At 44.5% G+C, this 26,222-nt stretch overlaps 2 protein-coding genes across 4 annotated transcripts in view; one reads left to right on the top strand and one right to left on the bottom strand.

Moving 5' to 3' along the window:
- si:ch211-67e16.4 (uncharacterized) overlaps positions 1 to 3,090 on the top strand; it is a 5,399-nt gene extending 2,309 nt beyond the window's left edge. The window contains exons 5-9 of the mRNA XM_061053018.1: positions 407 to 479; positions 569 to 759; positions 866 to 952; positions 1,369 to 1,450; positions 1,993 to 3,090. Of these exons, the coding sequence (XP_060909001.1) occupies positions 407 to 479; positions 569 to 759; positions 866 to 952; positions 1,369 to 1,450; positions 1,993 to 2,255 (696 nt within the window). The 3' untranslated portion in view covers positions 2,256 to 3,090. The remainder of the gene's footprint in view (positions 1 to 406; positions 480 to 568; positions 760 to 865; positions 953 to 1,368; positions 1,451 to 1,992) is intronic.
- On the bottom strand, positions 2,409 to 26,222 carry fer1l6 (fer-1 like family member 6). 3 transcript variants are annotated; one of them, XM_061053015.1, is made up of 46 exons: positions 25,837 to 26,221; positions 24,704 to 24,789; positions 23,627 to 23,738; positions 23,349 to 23,403; positions 23,113 to 23,244; positions 22,441 to 22,503; positions 22,038 to 22,116; positions 21,602 to 21,758; positions 20,587 to 20,773; positions 20,181 to 20,282; positions 19,974 to 20,064; positions 19,672 to 19,789; positions 19,338 to 19,572; positions 19,129 to 19,237; positions 18,641 to 18,884; positions 17,726 to 17,846; positions 17,525 to 17,625; positions 16,959 to 17,061; positions 16,328 to 16,447; positions 16,085 to 16,237; positions 15,811 to 15,982; positions 15,118 to 15,242; positions 14,537 to 14,671; positions 14,306 to 14,455; positions 13,337 to 13,444; positions 13,122 to 13,184; positions 12,745 to 12,843; positions 12,376 to 12,601; positions 12,162 to 12,304; positions 11,947 to 12,066; positions 11,812 to 11,857; positions 11,273 to 11,317; positions 10,109 to 10,206; positions 9,267 to 9,395; positions 9,028 to 9,168; positions 8,198 to 8,325; positions 7,952 to 8,122; positions 6,957 to 7,111; positions 6,662 to 6,804; positions 5,894 to 5,982; positions 5,558 to 5,656; positions 5,359 to 5,479; positions 5,156 to 5,276; positions 4,916 to 5,073; positions 4,727 to 4,827; positions 2,409 to 3,903 (listed from the first exon to the last, which is right to left on the bottom strand). In XM_061053015.1, the coding sequence occupies exons 1-46, from the start codon at positions 25,869 to 25,871 to the stop codon at positions 3,723 to 3,725; spliced, it is 5,670 nt and encodes a 1,889-aa protein (XP_060908998.1). In that variant the 5' UTR covers positions 25,872 to 26,221; the 3' UTR covers positions 2,409 to 3,722. The 3 variants fall into 3 exon arrangements, with proteins under 3 accessions (XP_060908998.1, XP_060908999.1, XP_060909000.1); XM_061053016.1 differs by having other exon boundaries at positions 12,162 to 12,277; XM_061053017.1 differs by lacking the exon at positions 11,273 to 11,317 and having other exon boundaries at positions 25,837 to 26,222.

Here is a 26,222-nt window from a genome sequence, read left to right as displayed (position 1 = left end):
TTTGTGTCGTGTTACAAAACAAATAAGTTTCACTGACTTGTTAAAGGAATGTTTCTGCACAGTGTCAGAAAGTCTGTGTTATTCCTGCTTTGCCTATTCACCCCAACCACTCGTGGAATATTATCATTTAAACCCCCAGTCAGTGAGATGTGTAGAGAGTGAAATGATAAAGGTATCTTACTATCTGATCATTAAGGAAACATGTTGAGGTCCTGGCTTCTCTGACAACAATGCAGCAGAGACAGTTCTCTATGATGTTTAGAATTTAGCCTGCAGTACCCATTTTAACCACTAGGGGTCAGAGTTATATATTGCTCCTTTGAGTGCACTCAGGTTTTTGTGTCAGTCATTTGAATCCAGAAACAATCTCTTCAGAAGAATGTCTCCTCCCGTGTCTTTCCTTAAGATCAAAAGCTCTGATTGGTCAGAACATCAAGAAAACCAAAGGAGTCAAATTTCAGCCTTCAGCACAAACTCATGTGAGTAGATCTGTGTGGAAAGATTTCAGAATCATTCGTTTCTTTGAAAAACCTTACAACTTCAAACTTTTCTGTGCCTTCGTTCTCAGATCTGATGGCGACGCCGGCGTCCTCCCTTCAGCCCATCATCCCCCCTCGCCAGTCAGATCAACATCCCTGGACCAACGACCTCAGCCTTTATGAAGAGTACAAAATGCGCAGGAACGAACTCCGTCGGATGAACCTGAACAGACGACGGGAGCTCGAGAAGATGCTGCCTCAGCCTCTGCTGGCCGACCTGGTGAGTTACTAATCAGCGTCTCGTGGTCGAAGTCTCACATTTAAAGTCTCAGAGTTTAACAAAGTGTCTTATTGTGGTTGTGTTTTATGATTTTGTCATGTTGAAGGTGCGAGAGCGTCGAGAGAAGACCAGGTTGAGGGTCGCCAGATGGAGGGCAAAGAGGAAACTCCAGGCGGGTCTGAACCAGATTCAGGTGAATAAAAACCGTCACCTGACACAAGCAAGGTTCTAACCCTAGCAGCTGTGGCTCAGTGGTTCACTGGTCGGTTGTCTCTTAAAATATTTTCGGGTAGAAGGTGGTGTTCATACAACATTTCAAAGATTTAGAACCGAGCTGTCTGTTAGTTAACCTGCTGTGCGAGGTGTTTTATGGTTCGTTTTATTACTTCTCAGTGACCCCTCTGGGACGTGTGTGATACCTTCACCTAGATTTCCTGATCAGTTCATGACCTGATTGGACCGTTTCCACTACATGGTTTTAGTTTTTGAATCAATGGTTCTTCCTACAGACCTCAGTGCTCCTCTCTCAGGAGTTCTCAGGAGTTCTCAGGTATCAGCGACTTCCCTCCTGACAGACTAAGTTCTTATTTTGTATCTCTCTCTCTTCAGGCTGAAGGTGGTGCTGTAGGTCTTTCTCCGAATGGCTTCCCCATCAGCAGCCAGCAGCAGCAGCAGCTCAGAGAGCCTTGTGGTAAGAGGAGACTCAGTGTGGACTTAATGTTATAAGTGCTGTGTCCGATACTGGTGATGGCCGGTAGACGAGAAGAAGTCAGACAAAAGGTGGAAAAATTAGGTCGAAATTTGGAGGCTAGTTATCGCTTTGGAGAAGAATCAGGTATTAGCAGACAGTTGCCTTATTGCTAACCGGCAGAGCGAGGGATTGCACGCTGGAAATCACCGTGGAGGGCCATGAACTCTTACCCAGCAGTAAATAAAATGCTTCACATGTATTTGTCAGGCATGCATTTAAAGTCCTGAAATCTTCCTGAACTGTTTTGGGGTGAGCTGAAAAAACAGACTCAGTATGCAAAGAGCTTAACATGAAAATAAAGGAAACTGTCGTGGATATATTACATTTTCAGACTATTTCAAGCCCTGCAGTGAGGCTGGATCTGTTCAGATAAAGAACCAGAGATTGGCTGTAATTAAGCGTTTACATTGAGTTGATATTTTTTCATCCAGGTGACGTTCATTGCTTCACTTTTTCTAACTGATAATTGTGTCTTGTTTCAGCTGCCTCCTCCAGCGCTCAGCAGAGACAGAGCTCCCTGCTGCCTCCGTCCAGCAGCTTCCTCAACAACAGTCTACCCTTCATACCCTCCTCCTCCTCCTCCTCCTCCTTGTCTTCTGCTCTCCACCTGAGTGGCTCCAGCATGGCTCTTCATCAGCACACTGTCACATCATCATCGTCATCCTCTTCATACCCGCAGCAGGTCGGCCTATCACAGCACGACATCTCTCTGATAGACTCTGATATCATCCAGTGCCGTGTTTAAAATGAGAGACGTGTTCAGGAGGTGTCGGACTCTCCTGCAGGATATAACGAGCAGACATCTTTGTTTGTGTTTGCAGTAAGTAGACTCAGTAGTAAACAGTTTGTGCTTGAAGTACTTGGTGTGGTGTCTCAACACAATAAGAGTCTGAGAGGCTGCATGCTTCATATTCTTTACTGAGCCCGGATCACAAAGTTTCACTCCACAATGTTAAAACTAAAAGTCCCTGAATCTTCAACAGTCTGTACTGAACTCAACATTTTAAGACTCAGTTACACAAAACATTTAGTGTTGATCAAACTACATCAAGTGTGATGAATTCAAATACTGAAAACACACATTCAGAATCACATCGACCGACCTGAGCGTTATTGCTTTGCATTTTAAAGCTTTTACTGATATGTAAATGTGGACTCCTTCAAAATAAGAGCCTCTGTATCCGTCTGCACATGTTTACTGTTCATGTATTTCAAAGTGGATTTTATGTGATGGTAATGAAACACGGCGCCATGCAGACGAACCGTCGTCGTAGTTTTTAGTCAGCAGGTGAATGTCTTTTAAATGTCGGACCGAGAGTTTCACTGTGTGGTGGATTTCTGTGAGTCAGTCCCTCCAGGAAGTTGCAATGTTACCATGCAGCAAATTCAACCAATCCCCAGCCTTTATGTGAGCATGCACTTTTCTTCAACCAGCCTATTTCATTCCTACAGATTGCAAATCTGTGTGCACATTTTGAATTTGCAGATGCCTTTTTATTTTTATCCAAGCTGAGCCGTCGGGCGCTCAGTCATAATTTATCATTTTAGGCTGCAGCAATAAAAACACAGCGAATCCTGGAGGGACTGCCAAGTGGACTCTCTTTTGTTTTAATGTAAATCGTATGAACACCTGAACCTGGTCTAATGAGTACACGAGGAAATAACCTGAGAAGTATTCCCGTTAGTGTGGAATAAAAAGACACTAAGAGAACATGCACACTAAGAATGAGATGATTTAAAAAAGGTCATGAGGATATTCAGAATGTAATGTTTCTAATGAAAACATGTTGAATAAGCTGATATTATTCTGAGTTCTTTGTGTGTAAACAACAACAACACAGCCTCTTACATGTTTGTCTAACACACCGAGAGGATGAAGGTCACCAGAGTTACCATGACTGTAAACTGGGATCGAAGCTAAACACTCCTGATGTAAACAGCTTAAAGAACAATGTGGGATAAAGGTGAAAGCTAGGAGACGTTACCATGTAACCTCTGTGACCTCTCACCTGCAGGTGTTCCCTGGAAAAATGCTTTTGTTTTGAAGTTTAACTCAGAACAAACAAATGATTTGAATCACCTGATGACCTGTTCGGTGTAAATAAACATCTCAATGAAGAGACACAGAAACGGGAACTTTCTTATTTACAGGCACAAAGTTTAAAATGTTTAAAACTACAGTGTGAAAATAGTGTGTGTGTTAGTGTGTGTGTTATCCGCTGACTATCTTCTGAGAAATGGCGCCGGGCAGTGTGTAGAAGAGCAGGGCGAGGAACAGCGCCGTGATGAGCAGCACCAGGCCGATGATGATGTACTTCTTGTAGTTTTTCCAGATGAGGTGGAAGAAACACTTGAACGGATTGACGAACCACGAGAAGGACGTGTCTGGACGACTGCGGGATGAAGAGGGGAGAAAAGATCATTCAGTTTTGTTTTTGATAACTTTTTAATCGGGGTACACACTGGACAGATTTTAAGTCAGTTAGCCCACTTCAACAATCGAGGGGGCGTTATTTTACTGCTACCCATTGAGTCGGAGCCTCCTCTCGAAGGTAATTTCTGCTTAGCTTAGCATGCAAACTGAAATCCAGGACAAGTCATGCATCGTACATAGAGGAACCTTTTCTGTTCCAGTGCCTCTAAGCTAAAATAAAAGAATGACATTTGTTGAATCTGCACAAAAAAGTAAGCAGGGTATTTTGTTGGGACCTTTGAGGTAGATCTTTATAAACCCAATTCAGAGCGCCATTTCATGCCGTGATATTTACACCCCTGTGACATTTCGCCTTCAACCTGAATGTCATAAATGTGTAATGAGGGGATGAAGTGACCCCCCCTCTGTAGCGTCTTCAGAGGTAGTAACAGGAGAGACAGGATCAGCTGAGTCAGTGGGGGAGAACAGCGCTGTGTGTGTGTGTGTGTGTGCATGTCTGACTGTGTGTGTATGTGGAGCTCCCACTGCGCCGTGCTCGCTCTCTCGCGCTTCTTCAACCCTGTAAGGCAGCGAGAATTCACAGACTGGGACACCACTTGCAGAATCAATAAAACTGTCCTAAAGCACAATGAAGGCGGAGCTTATTTAAAACGCTGTTGCACATTGTGAAGGGCTGCTGTGATGTGACAAAAGGAAACTGTTGAAGTCGTTGTTTGATGCAAAGAAACACAATAAAAGGATCAAACGGTGGACTGGATGAACGAACTCCTTCAGGCTCTTACTTTGGTTTCGGCAGCGGGTCCGGCTCCTTTCTCGCTCGTCCAACTGGATTCTTTTCTGCCTCCTCAGCCGTCACAAGATGAAACTCCGCCTCCACTTTCCCCTGAAGGAGACAGAGTCATGACCGTCATGAAGTGTCACCAAATGTTCTCCAGTCTGAATGAAGTTGTTGGTGTGTCTGCTGTACTCACCGTCAGCTCTCCAGACTTGCTGACGGGCCACCAGCCTCTCGCTCTCTTCTGCTGGAAGATGGAGATTTTCTCCGTCCCGTCCGTCAACATGTCCACCTTACACACCTTGGCCGTCTTTGCCCCACGAGGGAAACCGTGCAGGTCTAACTCCACCGTGCCTGAATACACAAACGCTTAAAAATCAGTGGAGAACAGATATTTACAGATCGTGTGGAGAAGCTGTAAAAAATAAAATCACACCGAGGAAGTCGTCAGAGGAGAGCGTCTCGAAGTCCCAGACCTGCAGATTGAGGATGGCAGGAAGCTTCTCCTCGGTTTTATCCAGAGAGAAAATATGCTCTCTCTTCCTCACCACCACGACCTGTCAGAGAGATTTAACAATCGTCATGTTTTCAAAAGAAACCGAGTACACCTGGTGTGTGCGTCTGTCTGCTGGTCGGTACCTTCTCAGCCGGCATGTAAAAGAAGGGGAACACAAAGCGCCAGTTGAAGTTTCCTTCTCCCGTCAGAGAGTTGTAGTGGACGTCCGTCTCCTGTCGGTCGTCCTCCAAACCTTTCAACCAGCTGCAGAGGAAGAAGAAAAACATGAAGAAGTGACTAATATCTGCAGTCGTATCAGAGGGAGGCGGTTTATATATTCACCCCTTGATGTAGATGTCGCTGGACTGTTGACCGGTCAGGAAGTTGCTGTCCTCCAGAATCACGTCTTCTGTGTTCCAGATGACGATTCGCAGCTCGTACCTGAAGACACACATTCAGGCCCTGAACTCACTCAAGTAACTGACAGATGCATCAAGTCCCACAGGTTTAGTCTGACCTTTAACCCCCCCCATATAGAAAACACAGGGACATACATGACATTACCCCAGTACTCGTAACACTGAACTTGTTCAACAGGCTGTCCCTGCATTTCACTTTGGATTTGTGGTTTTTAATGTCTTACACAGTTTTAGTGTAAAGATTGAAGACAACTCTCACCCTTTTGGTTTTCGGGGTGAAATATCCACAGAAGGTCCCGGATGAGGTAAGTCCATGGGAAACATGTCCACCCACATCTGGACCTGACCCTGCACACACACAAGAGAGAGCGTTCACAGTCCAGGTCAAAATGAGTTTACTTAAAGGTGACATATCCTCCTCCTCTTCTTCAGTTTAAATAAGTCTCAGAGCTCCTCAAAACATGTGTGTGAAGTTTCTTGTTCTAAATCCACTCTGATCCTGTGTTTGATCATGTCTATAAACCCCTCTATTTCAGCCCTGCTCAGAACAGGCTGTTTCTGTGTCTGTACCTTTAAATATGTAAATGAGCTGTGTCTGACCACGCCCCCTCTCTGGAAGGGCTCGGGTGTACTCTGTCTTTCTCGCTCCATGTCCTATTGTTTACGGTGAGAAGGCAGACTCAGAGGGCAGAACAAACACCTAGCTGTGGGAGTGTCACCCACCTGGGGGAGGGGCTACTGCCCTTTGTGATGTCATGAAGGGAAAATCTCCAAACAGCCTGTTTGAGCACACATTTTCTGAAAAGTGGAGCAAGACGGAGAGGATGGACTTTTCTCATCATTGGGGGGTTTGTAGACGGACTAGAGACACATGTTAGAGGAACATGGGGAAGAGGATTTTACAGAATATGGGACCTTTAAAGATTTAATTTTGGGCGTTTTAAATGAAAAAATTTAAAGCATGAATGCATGCTCCTGTTTGTTCTTGGAGGAAACAGTCGAGAATGTTGCACTTTGTATGAAGTACCTGGTCCATGCCGGGCCGGGCCTTGTTGAAAAGAGTCCTGGTCTCGATGTGTTCAGGAACCAGTTTACACCCCACAGCTGGAATCTCTGACCAGCGGTGAAGGATCTTCAGGGACAAGTGTTCGTAGGACTCCACCGGCTGGTCTGAGACACGAGAACACCTCACAGTTATTATGACATCACACACGTCACAGGACTGCCATGTGCACCGTTTAGGTTCAGGATCACAATAAGGCACATATCGGACTCTAAACATTCACCTGATGTAGAGAAATAGAGCACATTAAATGTTTCACCTTCATTCATGAAGAGTGTCTTCCCTGCGAACACTTTGTCGGCCAGAGTGATGCGTCCCGGTCTGAAATGAGGACCGTCCACGCCGTTCTCTATGCACAGCTTTGACAGCAGCTCTGAGGGCTTCAGACAGTCTCTCCAGGCGTTGTAACCATCGCTAACACACACACAGATGTAACAGTGAAGAGAATGAGAGACTTCTGTGAGTAGATGATAAACACAGTTTAAATGCAGCCTTCCCTCCTTTTTTTAGAATTATTTTAGCATCTGAAAATAAACTTTCACCCTTAAAGCTTCTGATAAGAACATTCAGTTTCTGTTGACTTTGGCGCCCCCTGTGGCCAAAGAAGTGCATCTTCTTTCTTTGCCGATTTTGTCCAGTACACGTGTAAGGGGCCTGATCACACAGAGACACCTCGCTAACACAGCGCCGCCAGAACATTCATTGTTTTCCTCTGGTGCAGCGAGCTCGCCGGGTGCTCATTTTGTGTTTTTCGAGTGGTTTTTGGGCGTGCATAAAAGTTAGAAGGTTTTTTCAGGTTAATAGCCGCAGCGTTCAGCGATGTCACTTTTGGCCAAAGCAGCCAATCAAATCAAGTAGGAGGCTGTATCTCCTGGACTTTTTTTTCCTGCACCTCGTCTAGATGCAAAGCGAGAGCTCTACGTTTGCTGGACATTTTTCCCCGGTCTTTTAGGCGCTCCCAGCTGTTCTTTCCCATGATGCACTCAGGCGGTGACTAGTCGTGTCTCTCGGTGTGATCGAGCCCTCAGAAGTGTTGATCTCACCCTGTTTTCTTTTATTAGTCGAATGCTTCAATCTTTAAGAATCTTGCTGTGAAACACTCGTTAACCTCCTCGCTACACTCACCTACCGCGCGACAGCTTCAGGTGTTTAAAATAACTCGACAGAATAATAATCAGTCGTTGTTGTTTGTTTTTGTAGCTCATAAAAAGACATCTGCATCACGACCACCTGAACACTGGTCACATGGCTTACAGGCTGTACTCCATGGGGAGTCCGCAGGTCGCTCTGTGGCGGCTGTAGAAGCGGTTCTCCAAGTCGATGCGAGTCTCTCCGATCAGGTCGTCCCCTCCCACCAAGTCATAGTCGTAGATCACCACCGACAACAGAGACTCCTTCGGGAAGGTGGCGTGAAACTCAAATGATCTGGAAGAAGAAGATTAAACATTAAAAACATCTTTTCTGTGTCAGCTTTGAAGCTGCAGTGAGCTAGCTGCGTACCTTCCAAACACGGGATTGAGCTGCTTGGGGATGTAGTTGTCTCGGTCTTTGATTTCGTTCTTGCCGAGGCGAAGGACGATGTAAGGGTCAGCCTTCCCGTCGGGGTCAGCCGGGTGCAGGTTGGACGCCTGCAGAGAGGGAAGGACAGATGATATCAAACTCGGTTGGTGTATACTGCACGTTTAATTCCCTTATTTTCTATCCTTATCCACAACAGGAGCAACTATAACCATCTCCAGGTTCATCATTTTACTCTGGCCTTCATCTGCCCAGGGACAACAGATGGAAATTAGCTAGCTAGCTAAATCTGGTACAAAGCATCTCTTCTCTTCTGAGACTAATGTTTTTTTTGTACACTGTCCCTGATTCAAATAAACGATTAAACTAAACTAAACTAAATCAGGACTATTTCTGATTCTCCTTTTTTGTTTCTGGATGTTTACTTCATCACTTTGTGTGTTTATTACTGTAAATATTATTTATCTTATTTTTACCTCATTTTATTTTATCTTTTTACCTCATTTTGGTTGTATTGCACCGCGGGTCGGAGACAAACGCAATTTCGATTCCACTGTATGTCTGGCATATTTTGAAATTGACAATAAAGTTGACTTTGACTTTGACTTTGACTTTGTTGCTGTTTTGCCTCTTCACTTGCGACATTATAGAAATATGGACGTTCTGCTAAAATCGAGGAATCAAAGTAAGTTTTGATGATAAGAGTTTTAACTATACTTTGTCAGGATTTGTCATCAAATAAAAGTTGCTCTAAGTTGCTGCTTTTTGACTTTCCTGATCTGAAGAAGATTAAATCTTTAAAACAGACTCACTGAGACGATGTAAACCCGTATGAGGACTTGGACCGGGCCGTTTGGAGGGATCCCGGTGTTGACTCTTAAGTGCCCGGAGTCTGCGGCGTCCTCCCAGTCCTCATCGTCACTCTCAGTCAGTTTGTAGAGGCAGAATTTCCCCTGCAGAGAACAACACAGCAGATTCAATTCATCTTTAAAACAATGAATAATTTTATTGTTTAACACAGATAGAAGACATTTCAGCAAAGCGCCACAACCTTAAATTTGCCAACGAATCTCTCATCAGTCGATCCCTCCTCCTCGTTGGCTTTCCCTCTGAAGAGGTCGTACGTTTTCACCCAATCATCAAAACCTCCAAACTCGGCTTCCAGCTCTTTGTTGAACAGCTGCAGAGAGATCATCAGAGATTTATCCATCAGACAAATATCCTCTGACATGTCAGTGGCAGGATCAAATGTTTCCTGCAAAGCTTTCTGGAGCATTAGTGGAGCAGTGTGTTGTGTTTTCTATCATCTAGTGCAAACTGTAAACAACACGTTAATATCATCTCACCATCTCATCCAGCTCTGTTTGAGAACCTACAGAAGCTAAACTTCTGGAGCTAGTGGTGTTTTGTCCTTTATGGGCTACTGTAGTAAGATGAAGGTGCAAATCTGCAGATGAGATGTTGCACTGTAAACAAATACTAGAAGTGCAGTGACCAGCTGTTAGAGCTTAGATCGGGCCCAGAAAAAGCCGGCCGGTCCGAGCACGTTGGCTCCAAATCCTGTTTTTCTAGAAGACCTTTGCAGGTGATAATTTTTCTAAACATCAACTAACAAACTTTTTTTCTGGAGAAAATCATGATTGATCTCCTGTCCACTAAGTTTCACATCATGCACTGCTCTCTATACTTCATGGACAGTTTATATCACCACTGAGACTTTGCAGAAAATAACTGATGTGGAGTAACGTCTGGTTTTATAATTCATGGATGAAACGGCTAATATGTTTGAACGACAGAAATCTGTTCAGATGAGACGCTCTGAGAATAAATCTTGAAACACAGCTTCATGAGAGTCGGTGCTGAGTATGAATCCACTGTTTGAGAACGGAGCACCTTTAGCGTGGCTAATTTAGCTGGAACGCCAAGTTTGGGATCCAACGTTGTTTTTCCTTTCTGCTGCTTCTTTTTCTTGTCTGCATCTGATTGGCTGACTGAGGGAAACAAACAAATGAGACATGTTTCAGTGACACAGAGCTGGAACACTAAAAGAAAGTTAAAATATTGATGTTGATTTACAGACGGTACGGCAAACAGCAGCAAACCAGATTCAGTCAGCTGTTTTTTTTTAGTCCCTTAAAGTCGTTTTGACGTTGGTTATTTAAAGGAGATCTTTGATCCTCACTAATGATGTCAGTCTGGGACTCCTGTTGAGCAGCGTTGTGAGATTTGTAGGTCAAAAAACCTCCTTATTTATCAGATACTGGTATCAGTAAAATCCCTCCTCTCAGCCTCTGCCTGAAACGCTTCATTTCAGCTACTGTCTCTTTAAGAGCCCCCCTCCCTGTGTGCCCACTCTCCTCTGATTGGTCAGCTCGGTTTGCAGTCGCAGGGAAAGTTTTAGTGCGCTTTCAGGTGGCTGTGTCCTTGAAAGAGCTGTCAGTGTGGGCTTGTCCTACTACTCTGCTCCATGCGCTGCTCTGGCCAAATTCCACCAGATGTGTGGTTTTATACCACATCGTATCTGGTAGAAGTTCTTTGTGATACGTCGGCTGAACGTCTGGTTCTGGCCAAGTCTTTCCAAGTTCTCCTCCGGAGCAGCAGGAAACCACGTCCGGGGATTACACCAATAACTGAGCCGAGGTTAAGTTTATGACATTATATTAATGTATTTAAAGATGGATCCACAGAATAGATCTCCTTTAAGCCATGCTCACTACATCTCAGCAGGAAGGAACACACAGATCCACATTTTTAGTCCGCTGCTAAACTTGTAAATAAAAGCAGAAACTGGAGGGTCACAGTGGAAGCTGCGATGCAGATCATGCAGCGACAGAACCGAACGTCCAGTACATCAAACCTGCAGCACATTAATAAGCCAACAACTGAACTGTTTGCATGCATCTTAAATAAATAAATAAAGATAGTCAGTTCCCAGAGCCTCGAGCGGTCAGTAAAGAAGTTACAAAGCAGAAGGTAATTTCAAGAAACTAGAAAAAGCCTGTAGCCACTTCTCTGGTCTTAATAACACCACTCTTAGCCCCACGTCTTTGTCCTTACCCAGAGAGTCTACTCCATCGCTGAGCAAGCCGCCGAACACTGAAGCTGCAACGCACAGCAATGTGTGTGTGTGTGTCAGGGGAGGAGTTATGGAATAATCCTTCCATCAACATTTATAGCAGATCTAAATCAACAGAATCAGTGGTGATAGAAGCATGCATCTTAAAGATCGAGGGGGGAGATTTGTTTTGGTTGCACTTGCTTTTTTTAGCCACTTGGGGGCAGCAACATAAAGCCATGAACCCAAATTAATATATCACCACAAAGGTTAAAATATAGGAGATTGTAAGGAAACAGTTACACATCCTGCAGGTCAGAGGAATCGACTTTAATGTGAAGACAATCCTCTTAATCCTCTAAATGCTCCATTATGTTTACCATCAAGTCCACAAATGTTTGTGTCTGCTGCTGACAAAACTCCTGGCCAGTTCAACAAGGAGACACTTTAACCACTGAATTCAACGAAACACACAGCCAATCACAGGGCTCGTTCCTCTTGCCTGAGGGAGGTGAAACGCCCCCCTTAGAGGTCTTCTTACCTTTTTCAAACACCTGGGGGAATAGAGATCCATCCTTCTGTTTGGACTGAAACACAAACACACGTTCTCTTGTCCATATTTTTAAAACTTTTCATATCGATTTGAATCGCAGTAAAGCTCAACGATCAGTGCTACCTCTTTCTCCACGGACGCGTAGTACTTGGACCACCAGTCGATGACACTTTCCGCTGATTCGTCTGCGACTGTCCGCTTCCTGCGCTTGGTGGAGCGTCGACTGCTTTTTGTCTTTCCATCCTGGATTCAGAAAGTAAAATGTGTAAAAACAATTCAGAGAGCGGTTCAGAGAACAGAAAACACTGGAGTTGTTTTTCTCCTAAATGGTTCAGCACCTTTTTCTTTACTTCTTTCTTCAGGGTGCGCGGGGCTGGAGGCGGAGCTTCATCCTCCACAGTGATCAGGATATCCTGCACAGTGGAACCGGGCTCTACAGAGAGCTGGGAAGGTCCTATTGGACGAGAGAAAGCAGAGGCTTCTAAACCGGAGGATTAATCAATCTCATCACAAACTGAGCGTAGAGTTAGTTCAGACATGTTGAGATATTACCCTCTGTGCTCTGTGGCTCGGGCGCCAGATGGAGTTCCGGTGTGTACGAGACCCTGCGTTGTTTGGGTACCTGCACCGGAGCAGGCAGGGCCGGGGGCGGGGCGTATTTGAAGGCCTTGAGGTTGTTGATGATGTGGTTACCAACCAACGTGCTGCGCCCGAACGCCCTCCAGTCCACAGCAGTGATACTGAGAGGAGGATGGAGGAGCTCGTTATCTGGTAATTCCTGAAAGACGGAAGGAAAGAGGAGAAGCTGTTTCCTGGATCTTTAAATAAAGGTGCAGATTCTAGACCCCAAACTGTCGGCACAAAACACATGCATGTCTTCTAATGAGGAGCAGTGAGTCTACATGGATCATTGTTTCTTACCAGCTCTATGGCGTCCACCAGCGTGGGGAAGTTTGGGTTGGACTTATACTTCTGAATGACTGACGAACGTAGAGTTTTACCTGCACACTCTATAAACACCTGGACACAGACAGAGGAGGGGATTAAAAACAGATCATCGCCTCTAAAGCCCGACTCAGACTGCAGAATAATCGGGCCGATTCCTCTTCACCGACAATCGCAGGGTCGTTCCCGACTCAAGACTGTATCTCTGTCCTCATTCTTTCACTCAGGACGCGTTTAGAAAAGAATCTAATGAGTGAAATAAAAGTCTAATCGTGCAGCATTTTGAATGGTTTCAAATGAGACGGAGGTTTCAAAGCCGCAGCTTGTTTCATGTTATGTTTGTGTGAGTGTACCTGAGGGCGATCAACAGACAGGAGCTGAACCTTCTTCAGCTCCCTCAGACCCCAGAACAACACCTGGTGGAAGAAAAACACACACCCAAGTCAGTAATCAAAGTGCAGAAACAGAAATGTTAGCAGTTGGCTAACCCATTTAGAAAGTATTTATAGTTTCTGTGTTAAAAAATGAGTTTGCATGTACTAAAAGACACAGAAACAGAGAGGCAAACCTCGAGCCTGTAGGTGCTGAGAACAGGTCTGATGTTTGCAGGAACTGTGTAGATTCCTCCTTCTTGTTCCTCCAACGCCAGCAGACTCTGCTCTCCAGACTCTGGGATCTAAACAGTCATCACGAGGACACTTCTTTATTATATTGAGCTACATTCTACATCATAAGCTCTTCATTATTTTGTAAAATCCTGCATCAGGTGGGACTCCTTACTGGCAGGTCTTCCTGCACTATCAAATCCCTACAGATGATCCAAAGCTCAGCAGCAAGACTCGTCTTCAACCGCCCCAAACCAGCACACGTCAGTCCTCTGTTCATCTCCTTTAAAACTCTGCTGCTCACTTACAAAACGTCTCCTCCTTACTTTAACTCTCTGATCCAGGTCTACACTCCCCCCCCCCCCCCCCCCACTACGCTCTGCCAATGAAAGGCGTCTGATCCGACCTTCACAACAGGGTCCTAAGTCTCTGACTAGACTCTTCTCCTCTGTCGCCCCCCGGTGGTGGAATGAACTTCCAAACTCCATGTGATCTGCAGAGTCCCTCTGCACCTTTAAGAAAAAGCTAAAGACCCAGCTCTTTATGAATACCTACTAACTTAATGATGATGATGTTATTCAGGATGGTTATGATGCTAATTAGAACTCTCAAGAGCAGCTGTCAATGTTGTGGATGATGACGATATATTAACTTTAATTATTTCAAAAAGGGCTCTGCCTCTGGTCACTTCCTGTCAGCACCTGTGCTCTGTCTCTGGTCACTTCCTGTCAGCTCCTCTGGTCACTTCCTGTCAGCACATGTGTGTCTGATCAGACTTAAAGCTCTTAGTTTTAACTTCCTGTCGTTGTCTCCTCCTCTCTTTCTCCTCGCTCGTGTTGTTCTTACTCTCTGATGTTCATAGCTTTGGATAAAAGCATCAGATAAATGAAATGTAGATTTGTAGTTTATTAAACGGAGTTTGCAGTACAGACCTGCAGCAGTTCAAAAGCAGCCAGCAGGTCTCCTCCTGATTGGCTGCCGCAGTGCAGCGGGCTGTACTGGAGGGTTGGAGGCGTGTAGGGTTCAGAGTTTAGCCGGATTTCAGGCACCGCCACCGTGGCTCCCAGATACTCGGCTTTACCCTGCCAACAGGCGGAGGATGGAGAGGATAGGTGAGTTCAATTCAAAGTGTTTTTATATTCTACACGTGTACGTAGTATTACCAGAGCGTCGTCATCATACACCTCGATGAGAATACGTGGCGGCTCCTCCTTGATGTGCTGAAGATCTCCGCTCAGCTGCAGGCGGCTCATCGGCAAACACTGATTCCATGTTGGACTGAGAGTCTGACTGATGATCTTAAAGCAACACAGACTCGCCCGATTACGATGAGCACACATAAAGACATACAACATTTATTTAAAGGTACAAAACCATCTGGAGCTGCAGAATGGAAATGTTGTTTCTCAGTACAATAATACAAACATATTACGTCTTACATGTTCAAGAAGTTATCACAGTTTGATTTAATATTTTATTTCTAAACAATTATTATTTAAGTAATTTATCGCCAAGTTTAGACAGCAAATATCAAACCCAGGCAGCTAGACGATCTGACACAGTATGACCAGATACAATGAGAGCATGTTCTGATACTGTACGATAGGATACATTACGATATGATAGGATATGATATTTCAAGATGTGACTTTGGCGTTGGCCACATGTAGTTGCGTCCGTAGAGGGAATAAAGAAACATAAAGAAAAGCATCCTGGGAACACAGCTGTGCGTTAACACACTTACGTTGGTGGTTTGGCTGTGAGACAGAAAGGTGACTCGGGCAAAAGGGTCTGACAGGCCGCTGTTGTCGGCAGCAATCAGTCCACGAGCCTGATACATGTGGCACCTCAGTTGGAACTGATGTTGCTCTGGAGACACAAATAAAACATGGAGGTCAGTTTGAGTTAAACAAATGATTCTGTAAATCTAAGAGCAAGAGGCCGAACTACAGACTGAAACTCTTTTATCAAAACCCTCATTTCAGCCTCTGCCTCAAACTGTTCGTTTCTGCTGTTGTCTCTTTAAAGCCCCCCCTCCCCACGTGCCCACTCTCTTCTGATTGGCCGGCTCTCTGGAAGCCTTCTGGAGGGGCCGAACGCTGCAGGGCTGCCAGGGGAGGGCTGCTCTCCAGAGCTGGGAGAAGAGAGTCTCTGTAAGAGGTTTCAGAGGCTTGAAGCCGTCTGGGGAAATTCTTGGTTTCATATCGGGGAACTATGGCGTGATTTACAGAACGAGGCGTTTAGCGCCCCCTGCAGACTCATCCTGGGATTACTCCAACATACGTTTACCTCATGATCTGAAACTTTGACCACGTTTAGTTTGAACATCTTAACACTTTATGAGAGTTTATAAACGGGGATGAGCAGAACAAAAACAGTAACACAAGTTACAAAATCTTAAAAAAATGGAGAAACTGTCTTCTTCTTCTTGTCTTACCTGCGCTGACAAGGCGTTTTGGAGGGTTGCTGGCGTCGGCTCCCCCTGTGGCAGGATGGAACCCTGCAGGTAGGTCATCCAGCATGTGGATTGAGTCGGCATATTTTCCAAACCACAGAAACACATCCAGCTTGGCTTGGACTGAGAAGCCTGCAACACGCTTCCCTGGAGGCTGAACACACAAACACACCGGCCAGATTTCTCTCTGCCAACATTCCTGCAGAGAACGACGTCTAAGTTAAGATCTGTGTGTGTGTGTGTGGGGGGGGTTTACCTTCAGAAACAGTGTGATGATCTTGCCACAGTGGACTCCCCGGGCCTCCTGGTCACTGGAGAACAGCAAGTCTCTGGCTCGGACCCGAGCGTATGCAACCCGCTTGTTGTTGCTCAACAGCCACACAAAGAGGTCTGGAACCGTGTGCTGAGGCTGCAAAAAAGCATGCACAGGTGTTCAAGACAGGTAGGTAACCATCAGGATGGAAATGAAACACACACAGAAACAGAGTGAGTATCGTACCTCCACCACAAGAAAGCGTAGTTTCTGTGTGAGTTTCGTTGCATTCTGTAGCATTTCTTTCACTCCGCCCACTTTTCTCTTCCTGTCTCCCAGGCTCTGAGCATCTCCTATCATACTCTCCTGAAACACATAAAACACACATTATTTTCACACTTCATCTCAACAGCTCACCCCAGAGTCCATCATGTGGAACACTTGTGTTAACGCCTCACGTTTGCCAACCAAACTTGGCAAACTTGTTGTCAAAAAGACGAATAAATGTAATTATCTACTGCACGTCTTAAACCACAAATAAACAGACAAATCTTGATAGAGTTCTCTTATGTAACTGGCAAATTAACAAGTGAAGACTTATTATTAAGCAGAAGCAATTACACGATGTGAAAACACTCAAAAAGCTTTAACATGAAACATCTTTGCTGTAAAGAAAAGGAGCGGGAGAGGAGAATATAAGGAAAAAGAACTGTTAAACCTGAACCTCTTGTTTATTGAGATTTTAAAATTCTGGATATGTTTGTCCTAAATGTGCAACAGAGACAGGGTCACAGATTACTTCAACACAAACACTGAGCATTTTATAAATGAGGAATTGTGTTCAGTGTGTGTTTTTGTGTTTGTCAGATTTTCCCACCAGTTCCTGTTTACACATGGTGAGGCGTTTCTTGTCCAGCTGCGTGAGGAAGCTCGACTTCAGCTCAGCCTTCAGCTTGGCCTCGGCTGCTGTGATGAAACTCCTGCAGAAGAAAATGAGTCCAAGTCAACAAAACCACTACGGCTGTTTTTTTTAATAGCAAAACCTTAAAGGTCCAATCAGTGAGCTGTGTAGAGAGTGAGATGATAAAGGTCCAATCAGTGAGCTGTGTAGAGAGTGAGATGATAAAGGTATCTTACTATCTGATCATTAAGGAAACATGTTGAAGTGCTGGCTTCTCTGACAACAATGCAGCAGCCAGTATGTCCTCCTTCTAACTTTAGATTCTGCTCCTGAATGCTCTGGATTTGTTTGGACCAGAGAAGCTAGGCGCTTTTAAGACACACCCCCCCCACACGGCCATTTTAAACTTCTCAGAAAAAGGGGCGTCATTAAATACTCAAAAGTTCCTTAAAAGTTGAAATAAGTCCGTCAAAACTTTTCCTCAGGTGTTTCTGGGAGACAGTAGCGGTCTATAAGTGCTCGGGATTTGATTGTGTGATTACCTCGCGTCCATACAAAACTCTTTGAGGACGATTTTGAGCATTGGCTCCGCCCCTGGATCTGACTTCTTGTGTAGCTCGGCTGCACTGGCCACGCCCTCCTCCTAAATGACACAAAGGGAAAGAGCGTAAATCAAGCCGCTGACGTTAAGATAAACAGTTTGATGAGTAGAACATGTGGTGCATGTGTCAGCGTGTACATACAAACAGGACAGCGATGTTCTCCAGCATGTTGGAGTTGTACAGTCGGTAGGTTCTGTCGTCCCACTGACAGAGCACATTAATACAAGGCTTCTGCTTCTCCAGGGGAAGATACATGTAGTACCTATAAACACATATATATAAACAGTTAGACACAGAGAAGTTTAGATTCTGCTCCTGAATGCTCTGGATTTGTTTGGACCAGAGAAGGTAGGCAGTTTTAAGGCCCCCCCCCTCACACGGCCGTTTTGGACGCCCCTCGGTTTGCCAGATATGAGAGCAGTTATCAGGTCAACAGGTGTTGCAGCGATAGATAGATAGAAGTGATTGTACCCGACCTAAAAAGCCTCTGCATGTTTCTAATAAGCTCCACGAGCAGAAACGTGCTCAAACTAGGATCAATATTGGAGATGCTTTTGAAAAATGGAGAGAGGTTAGAACACAGAAAGGTTTACAGACCCATGCAGAGCTGGATAAACACTGAAGCTATCAGGTCAAAACAACAGGTGTTGCAGCGATGGAAGCGGGCAAGAGAACGTTTTCAAGCAATCCAAAAATCCTCTTTATTTATCTGATACTGGCCATGTGCCCCCATTTTTTCTGATTGGCCAGCTCTTTGGAAGAAAAACGCTGCAGGGCTGCCAGGGGAGGGCTGCTCTCCAGTGCAGAGTCTATGTAAGAGGTTTCAGCGGCTTACATGAAGGCTTGAAGCCGTGTGGTGAAATGTTTGGTTTCAGATCGGGGAACTATGGCGTGATTTGCAGAACAAGCCGTTTAGTGCCCTCTGCAGACCACGTTTAGTTTGGGCATCCAGCATTAAACATCAACATCGACTGACGTGCCACAGTCCCTCAGATAATGTCAATCATTTGTACACAACATAGAGGGGAAAAACAGCCGACATCTTTCAGACTCAACTTGTTTCCGTCCACGATGAGCGGTTTCTCTGGAGGCGTGTTGGACTTGGAGGTCAAGGGGGGGTCTTCTTTGACTTCTCGGGGTAAAAGAGGGGAGGATGGGGAGGAGCTGCGAGGAGAGGTGCCGAGCAGGTCACCGCTGTCTGGGACGTCCAGCGCTCTGGGACTTCTGGGGCTTCTCCTCCGACTGACAGAAGGACTCGGGGCGGGCGCAGCAGCAGGCTCCAAGATGTTCCCAAAGTTACCTGAGAGGGGAAAGGAAGTGAGCAAAGAAGCTTGTTAGTCCTGATTGGAATCTGTAAACTACTTCTACTACTCCTTTATTTTAATAGGACAAAAAGACCACAGCAATAAAACAATAATTCAGGATAAATAAAGTAACACAGACACATCTTAATGTATTCTGATTCTTACAACACATCAGACTGTTCTGTGACTTTTGGACTTTAATGTTGATGATTAGTGAAAAGCATTTATTTGCAGACTCACCCATGGAGAACTCAAAGCTGATTGGTCTGTCTCCGATCTTCCTGTCGATCAAGGTGGCTTCAAACACCGCCCCGAACAGAATGAATCGTTCCTGGTTTTCTGCCTTCATCTGGACACAACGTCAAATGTTACTCCTTTTAATGGGCTTTAAAAGGAGCATGCAACTTTGTGCTGTTGTGAATTGTGGAACCACAAAGTGAGTTTCTCACCTCAGGAGGAGCTTCCACAGGCATCACCTCTGCTGCCACAGTCTTCCCTTTGTCATCATCTGCTGCTCCTCCTGCTGCTCCTCCCGCTCCTCCTCCTGCAGCCGTCTTTCCATCCTTCCCTCCTGCTTTTCCTGCTTTGGGATCCTTCACTGATTTGACCAATTTGCTGAGTTTGGACTCCGAGCCTGTCCCACCTGATAGGATCTCCACCGTCAGCTCCATGTAGACACGGCCCCTGAGAGCAGCAGGGATTGGATGGCTTGTTGTTGGTGAGGTATATTCAAACAGTTGATTGAAAAAAAAAGGTGATTAAAAAAACTTTGTAAACATTGACCTGTAGGACACGCCCTCTCCGATGCCCTCATTCAGCTCCACTGTGTCGTCGCCGATTGAAAAGTTGCGAGCAGAGCCGTACAGGTTGATCCAAGCGGGACCAAAAGTTGGTAAAAACCCTCGAGAAAGAGAGAACAAAGAAAGTCACTCAGAGCAGACGACCAACACTTGAAATGATTGCTCTTTACTTTTCCTTTGATTCCTTCCTCAGATATCTCATCTCCAAAAACTCCTTCTCTTTCCCACCTTCCCCTCCCCCAAACTCAACCTATGCCCCCCCTCCCTGCCTTACTCTCTCTTTACCTCTGTCCCCGTCCTGTTCATTGGAGATGCGTCTCAAGTCAAAGTAATGGGTTCCTATTGCGACGTCGCTCATGCTCCCCTCATCCCAGACCTATGAGGAGAAAGAAAGACAGACCTCTGTTACATTTAGACTTTGTTTCCTTATTGCTTGTGTAGTGTAAATAGTAGACACATGTGCAGGACGTCCTTCCTTTCCCTCTCACAGACCTGGATCTTCAGTCTCTGACACAGCGGGGGGAACATCTCGGTGAAGACGATCTGCTCGTTCCACACTGGATCTGCTGTGGACTTCTGAGTGGACGTCCGACCCTGAGTGGACAGATAGGACAGATTAGGAGAAAGAATCCTAAAGAGGACGCATAGCGCTCAATGTAACTGAGTTTATATTGTCTGTTATGCCACTCACATACTGTGAGATTTATATTTATTTTGTATCCACGGTTCAAGGGCGCCCTCTCTCAGGTGTACACGTGTGTGTGAATCATCACACCTCAGTATCTGAACATTCAAAATAATCCAACTGTTCAAACATTTCTGTGAGATGATTCAGAGCATCTGATTTTACTGCAGTATATTTTGAATTATCGTCAGTTTAAAGTCAACTATAACTCACCACTCGTTTGAAGAAGCTGACCACCACATATGGGTCTATGAGCGCGGTGTTGTCCCCGATGAAAGCCTTGGTGACGTTGGCCATGATGCTGGAGTTGTTCCGAGGAAGGCCTTCAGCTCTGTACACCTTCACGTAGAAACGAGCCCAGGGTCGCTCGGATGGGAAACCCTCCGGTATCAGCAAGTTTCTGAGGAAAAGGTCAAACAACAATACACAAATAAGTATCAGCAACAACTTGCAAAAACTTGAGTACCCAATTAAGACTCCATGAGTGTGCAGTTTTCTTTACTTTACATTGTAATACATCTCCATGGCTACAGCTCAAAAGTGCCCAAAATTACGGCAATCCATCCTTTGCATAGCGTCAGTGTGCTGCAGGGTTTTATGACATCTCATACAAAAGTAAAAAAATAGAAAAGAAAAGGATGTGCTTTAAAGATACTAAGGATTTATCGGTCAATATTAGTTTAAAACAGCAGAGTATCATCTGCATATAAAGAGATGCAAGTATCACGGCTTTTATTAAAATTCATAAAATTTCAATAACATCAACTTTGTCTTTTTTAAAGATGTATTTATGTGCTTTTTATGCCTTCAATGGAGAGATGGGACAGTTGACAGAGCTGGAAATCAGAAAGAGAGAGAGAGAGATTGTGGGTAAGGAGCCAGAGGTCGAACCCTAACCCGGGCCTCCCTTCTGGAGGACTACAGCCTCCATGTATGGGGTGCGCACACTAACCACTGTGCCACCGGCCCCCTATAACATCAACTTTTTAACGTCTATAGGGTTTTAAAGCAATCTGTTCACATGTAAGCCATTTATAAAAGGGTTTCCTATTTAGACAAATTTAGATTATTTTATAGATCTTTTAAATTGAGCGAGTCAGTGAGAGCAAGTGAGGTCACGTCTTTTTGTTTTGTTTCTGTTTCTGTAACCTTGACCAGGAAAACAAACCGTTCAGATAAAGCAGGATTAGCTTGTTCATCTATAATCAAACAGAAAAGGGTTTTGTACTTGTCTATCTGCTCGTCAGCATCGCTTGCTTTCTGTCCCGGCTGCATGGCATCACCTTTGGCGGAGACACTGATATCACACTTCACATAACCTTTGACCCCAGTGCTGATGTCACCTGGATTGTTCAGCATCGCCCACTTATTGATGAACTGGTGACCTGTGGGAGTGAGAAAGAGAATAGGGTGTTAACTAGGTGTAAAGGCGGATTAAATAGGAAACCGTGTCTGCACATTGTAGAATCATTATCAACTTTCTCTTGTGTAAGGCATTATCCCAAACCTATCATAACTGGTAGCTTTACATCTTAGAAGCTTTTGTATAATACTCAAAGCTTATTAGGGTAAAGTGAATAAAGCATGTTAAAGCATACATTTGCTTTAGAAGGCTGCCACTTCTCTAGGTAGTTTAAGAGACACCTTAGAAAGAGATGAGCTACCTGGCTGTTTGTAGACGGTCCACACGTCCAGCTGGAAGGACCCGATGTAGAAACTTCTCAACATTTTCGAGTGAATCACCTTGAGAGAGAAAGACAAACCATCTTGAGTCCAAAGCAAAGCTAATAACTCCAAAAGCGACTGCATGTCTTCCCTCAGTCTATCCTGCCTTTCTTCAGCTGTCCAAAACAATAAAGGCAAAAAGGCCCAAAACATGTAACTTCACAAAACTAACTGATCGGTTCTTCAGAAGAGAAAATGACAGCATCATCTGCATAGAGTCGTCTACAGCCAGGATCACTGCAGTGTGAAGGCTTTCTGATTTGATGTTTTACAATGTTTGAAATTACACAAAAAACTTTTGTCAGAAATCCCTGATTTTGTTAGTGTTTGTTTTTTACTCACCGTCAGCTTGATGACTTTGTCGAAAAACACTTCCTTGTGTGCAAAGAAGTCAAAGACGAAATACTGAAGGGAGTAAAAACAAGGAATGAATTAAAGACCGTTCAAAGATTCATTGTAAACTTTAAAGATGGAGTCAGCAGCTTCCTCCTTCAAAATAAAATACAGATTTGTCCTCCATACATGTGTGGTGGTGACTGTGTCTGCAGAGACTCTGTCCTCTGACTGGATTTTACTGTTCTGCTTTGTTCTGGTTGACTCGGGATGTTTCTGGGCGGAGCTGGTGTGTTTCCTCCAGCCAATGACAGCGCAGCAGGTGAGTTTAGGAGTGGATACAATTCAGTGATTGGACGCGTTTCAAACCGGTGAATATGACGGACGTGGATGTAGCAGCAAAGAAGAGAAAATATAATCAGAGTGAGGAGAAACACCAAGTTGGTGTTGGTCTGCTTCCTGTTGGACAGGCAGGTGACAAACACCAACGGTTAGCTTGTGCTAGTGTGTGTTAGCTTGCAGTGTAGGTACAAGCAGTAAAAGTACACACTACGTCCTGCAGTGGGCTGGGCTTCTGGGGCTCATGAGCCCAGGAGGAGGGGCCCAGTTTGAAAGTTTACAAACATTTTTACTGACTCCACCTTTAAGACTGAGACATAGAAGCTTCTTATATTTTCGTACCTCATTGAAAAAAGGAGCGTTGGTTCCTTCCTTAACCGACGTCTGTTTCTTTTCATCACCGATCTCAATCACCACACTGGGGTCAATGTTTTCTCCCACCAGCTGCCTCGCCTCTGTGATGTTGATGGCGATCTACGAGAAAGACAGAGAGCAACAACTGATGGTCCCCAAACTATCATCATCGAGTACATCATCGTTTTCCGTAATGTGTCGTGTGTCCTGTTTGTCGTGGTTACCTGAAAGCTTTGTGGTTTCCCTTCACTCTGCTGGATGCGAGTTTTCAGTTTGGCCCTGTGAGATGTTGCACTGTCAGTTTCTTAACATGGTAACAGAAATATACAACTTCACAATCACCACTTTATAAGCTCAAGTTAGATAGACGCTGGCCCCACTGTGATGCTACTTTGAGGGACAATCTGACGTTCTGTCTCCGAGCAGTATTCCTGTTGGTGGTCATCGTCACAAAGACAAACTGGCGTGCTCCAAGAGAGACGTACAGCGCGTCATGTCATACCTCTTAGTGTCAGGTTTGATTCTGGTTCTGATTTCAGAGGGTCCTGGTTGTTCCTCGATGTTCTCTCCCTCCAGCAGGGACGACTCTTCAGTCGGCGCCTCCGCTTCACTATCTACACAAACACACACACACACTAAAGCTTTATCCACACACTGACTGTCTTTATTAGTGAAACAAACTATACAGTTAAAAGGCTTTATATGTGATTTTTTTGATCCAGCAGATGTCGCCCTTGAGCACCAGCATGAAACCAAAACAACTGGTGCTGCATTGTTGTGTTAGCATGCTAATGCTAGCGATCTTTATTCTGCTCGTATCTTCACACTGCATGTAAATTTACCTGAAATGAGCGTGATCTAGAAACACAGTTAAGCAGTGAGTACAGTATGTTATTCTTCTTTTCTCTAGTCCCTCAATTAAACAACTTTTATACACGAGGGGAGGAGTCAGCCGGCCGTCCGGGCGATGTAAACAAAGTGAAGATAGGACTCTGAAAACTCTGAAAACATCACAGACAGTGGGACTCGGGTGTTACACCCATTGTAGACAGTCATGACTCACAGAGTTATTTTCAGAGGATATACTTGATTTATATTACGTTTGAGTGTGAAAATCACATATTAAGTCTTTAAAGCCCCCTAAATGTTATCTTACATGACTGACTGTCCGTGAGCTTTCATTATTGGTAAACACCAGCAAATTCATTGTGGGTGTCTTGACTCAGAGATCGGGTGAGGAGCTCAGACATTCAGGGTGAGCTCGGAGTAGATCTGCTACTACGTCAGTCAAAGAACAACTAAATACAAACTAATATAACCCTGCTCTACAATCCCACACCCGGTCTGCTGCAGAAACATTGTCATGAAAAAGATTTCCAAGGAACTTTTGAAGAATGTTATATAAATAAATATAATGGCGTTGTGTGATGAGTGATGATCATGTTCTGTGTTGTTCTTGAAAACCTGAAGGACTCATAATTACTGTAAGTCATGTTCATGTATTTAAGTAGTAACTGTTTGACAAGGGAAAGTCTCTCTGTGTGTGTGTGTGTGTGTGTGTTTGCTTTCCAGGCCTTACCCACAGCTCCCTTGTTTGCCAGGACCAGGTCTTTGTTTGCTTTCTTCTTCTTCTTCACTTTCAGGCCGAACATGAGTTTGGCTTTCCTGCTCACAGAAGATTTGAATCAGTTAAATCTTATCTATCTGATTTTATCTCAAACAAATAAACTTTATGAACTCACACTACATAATGGAGGTCAACGTCCTGAAAATGTGTTTACGACTTTTAATCATCACAGTTTTAAGACACGCCCCCACACGGCCGTTTTGGATGCCCCTCTGTTTGTCAGATATGAGAGCAGTTATCAGGTCAACAGGTGTTGCAGTGATGGAAGCGGTCAAGAGAAGTGGTTCAGATAGAAGTGATTGTACCCGACCTAAAAAGCCTCTGCATGTTTCTAATAAGCTCCACGAGCAGAAACGTGCTCAAACTAGGATCAATATTGGAGATGCTTTTGAAAAATGGAGAGAGGTTAGAACACAGAAAGGTTTACAGACCCATGCAGAGCTGGATAAACACTGAAGCTTCAGAGTCCACCACATGGTGACCTGTGTGAGCATGGACTCTAGAGAGGGGGGGGGGGGGGGGGGGGGGGGGGGGATAACAATGTTGGAAACCTCCAAGTCCATCCAAGAATAAATAAAGGTTTGATTAAAAATGACTTTCGCTATCTCGATCCTTTGGAACAGTTCAGACTGTGAGGAGCGAGCAGACTCTGACAGGGTTTCACTTTGATCACAGTGTCGGTCCGTCTGTGGGTTCGACTCTGATTATGTAAAAATCAAAAGAAGTGTCCTCAGGATGTTTCTAAAATACTTCTTGGGATATCAAACAATTTACCTTTAAATCCTATAAATAAAAAATGATGTGTGCTGAATAGTCTACATACATATCTTGTGTTTTCTACAATTCTACATTTCATTCATCAGTGTCCTTTATCCAAAGTAATGAACACCAGAGAGTAAGAACGACACAAGCGAGGATGTAGAGGCAACAACGTCAGGAAGTGAAAACAAACAGCTTTAAGTATGACATGTTTTAAAGATTGTATTCTTCCTCCATCATCAACATCTGATGTGCACCTTCAAAATAAAACAACCAGGATTCTTTAAATCAAACTAAACGGGATGTTTCAGAGACTTAAACCTTACCGCCGCTGAGTCGAAGGACTGTCGGAGGTTTCCATTCAGCCAAACGTGCAATGATGTTTTATTTCTTTGTTTTTATGAGCAGATAATCTGAGGTTCCAGGTCCTGAAGTTATCATTCAAATACTACACATCCTTCAAACTCAATCTGGCTGCTGTTCGGAGCTTTGTGTGCTAAAAGATGTCCGAATATAAGACACCTTCTCGTCTGCTGTTGCTCCAGCTGCAGGAGACTCTTCAGAATAATCCGGCCCCCCTACCTGTGGCCTGTTTTCAGGAGGATTAATGGGCCTGGCTAATGTCTGATTTGGTCACTCTTTGCACTCCTTCCTTCACTTGTAAGGCCTTCATCCTTTGATATGACAGTAAATAAAGACTTATGGAAACTTT

Source organism: Labrus mixtus, chromosome 13 (genome assembly GCF_963584025.1).
Source record: "Labrus mixtus chromosome 13, fLabMix1.1, whole genome shotgun sequence".
Classification (NCBI taxonomy): domain Eukaryota; kingdom Metazoa; phylum Chordata; class Actinopteri; order Labriformes; family Labridae; genus Labrus; species Labrus mixtus.
This window is presented reverse-complemented; position numbering and strand designations above follow the sequence as displayed.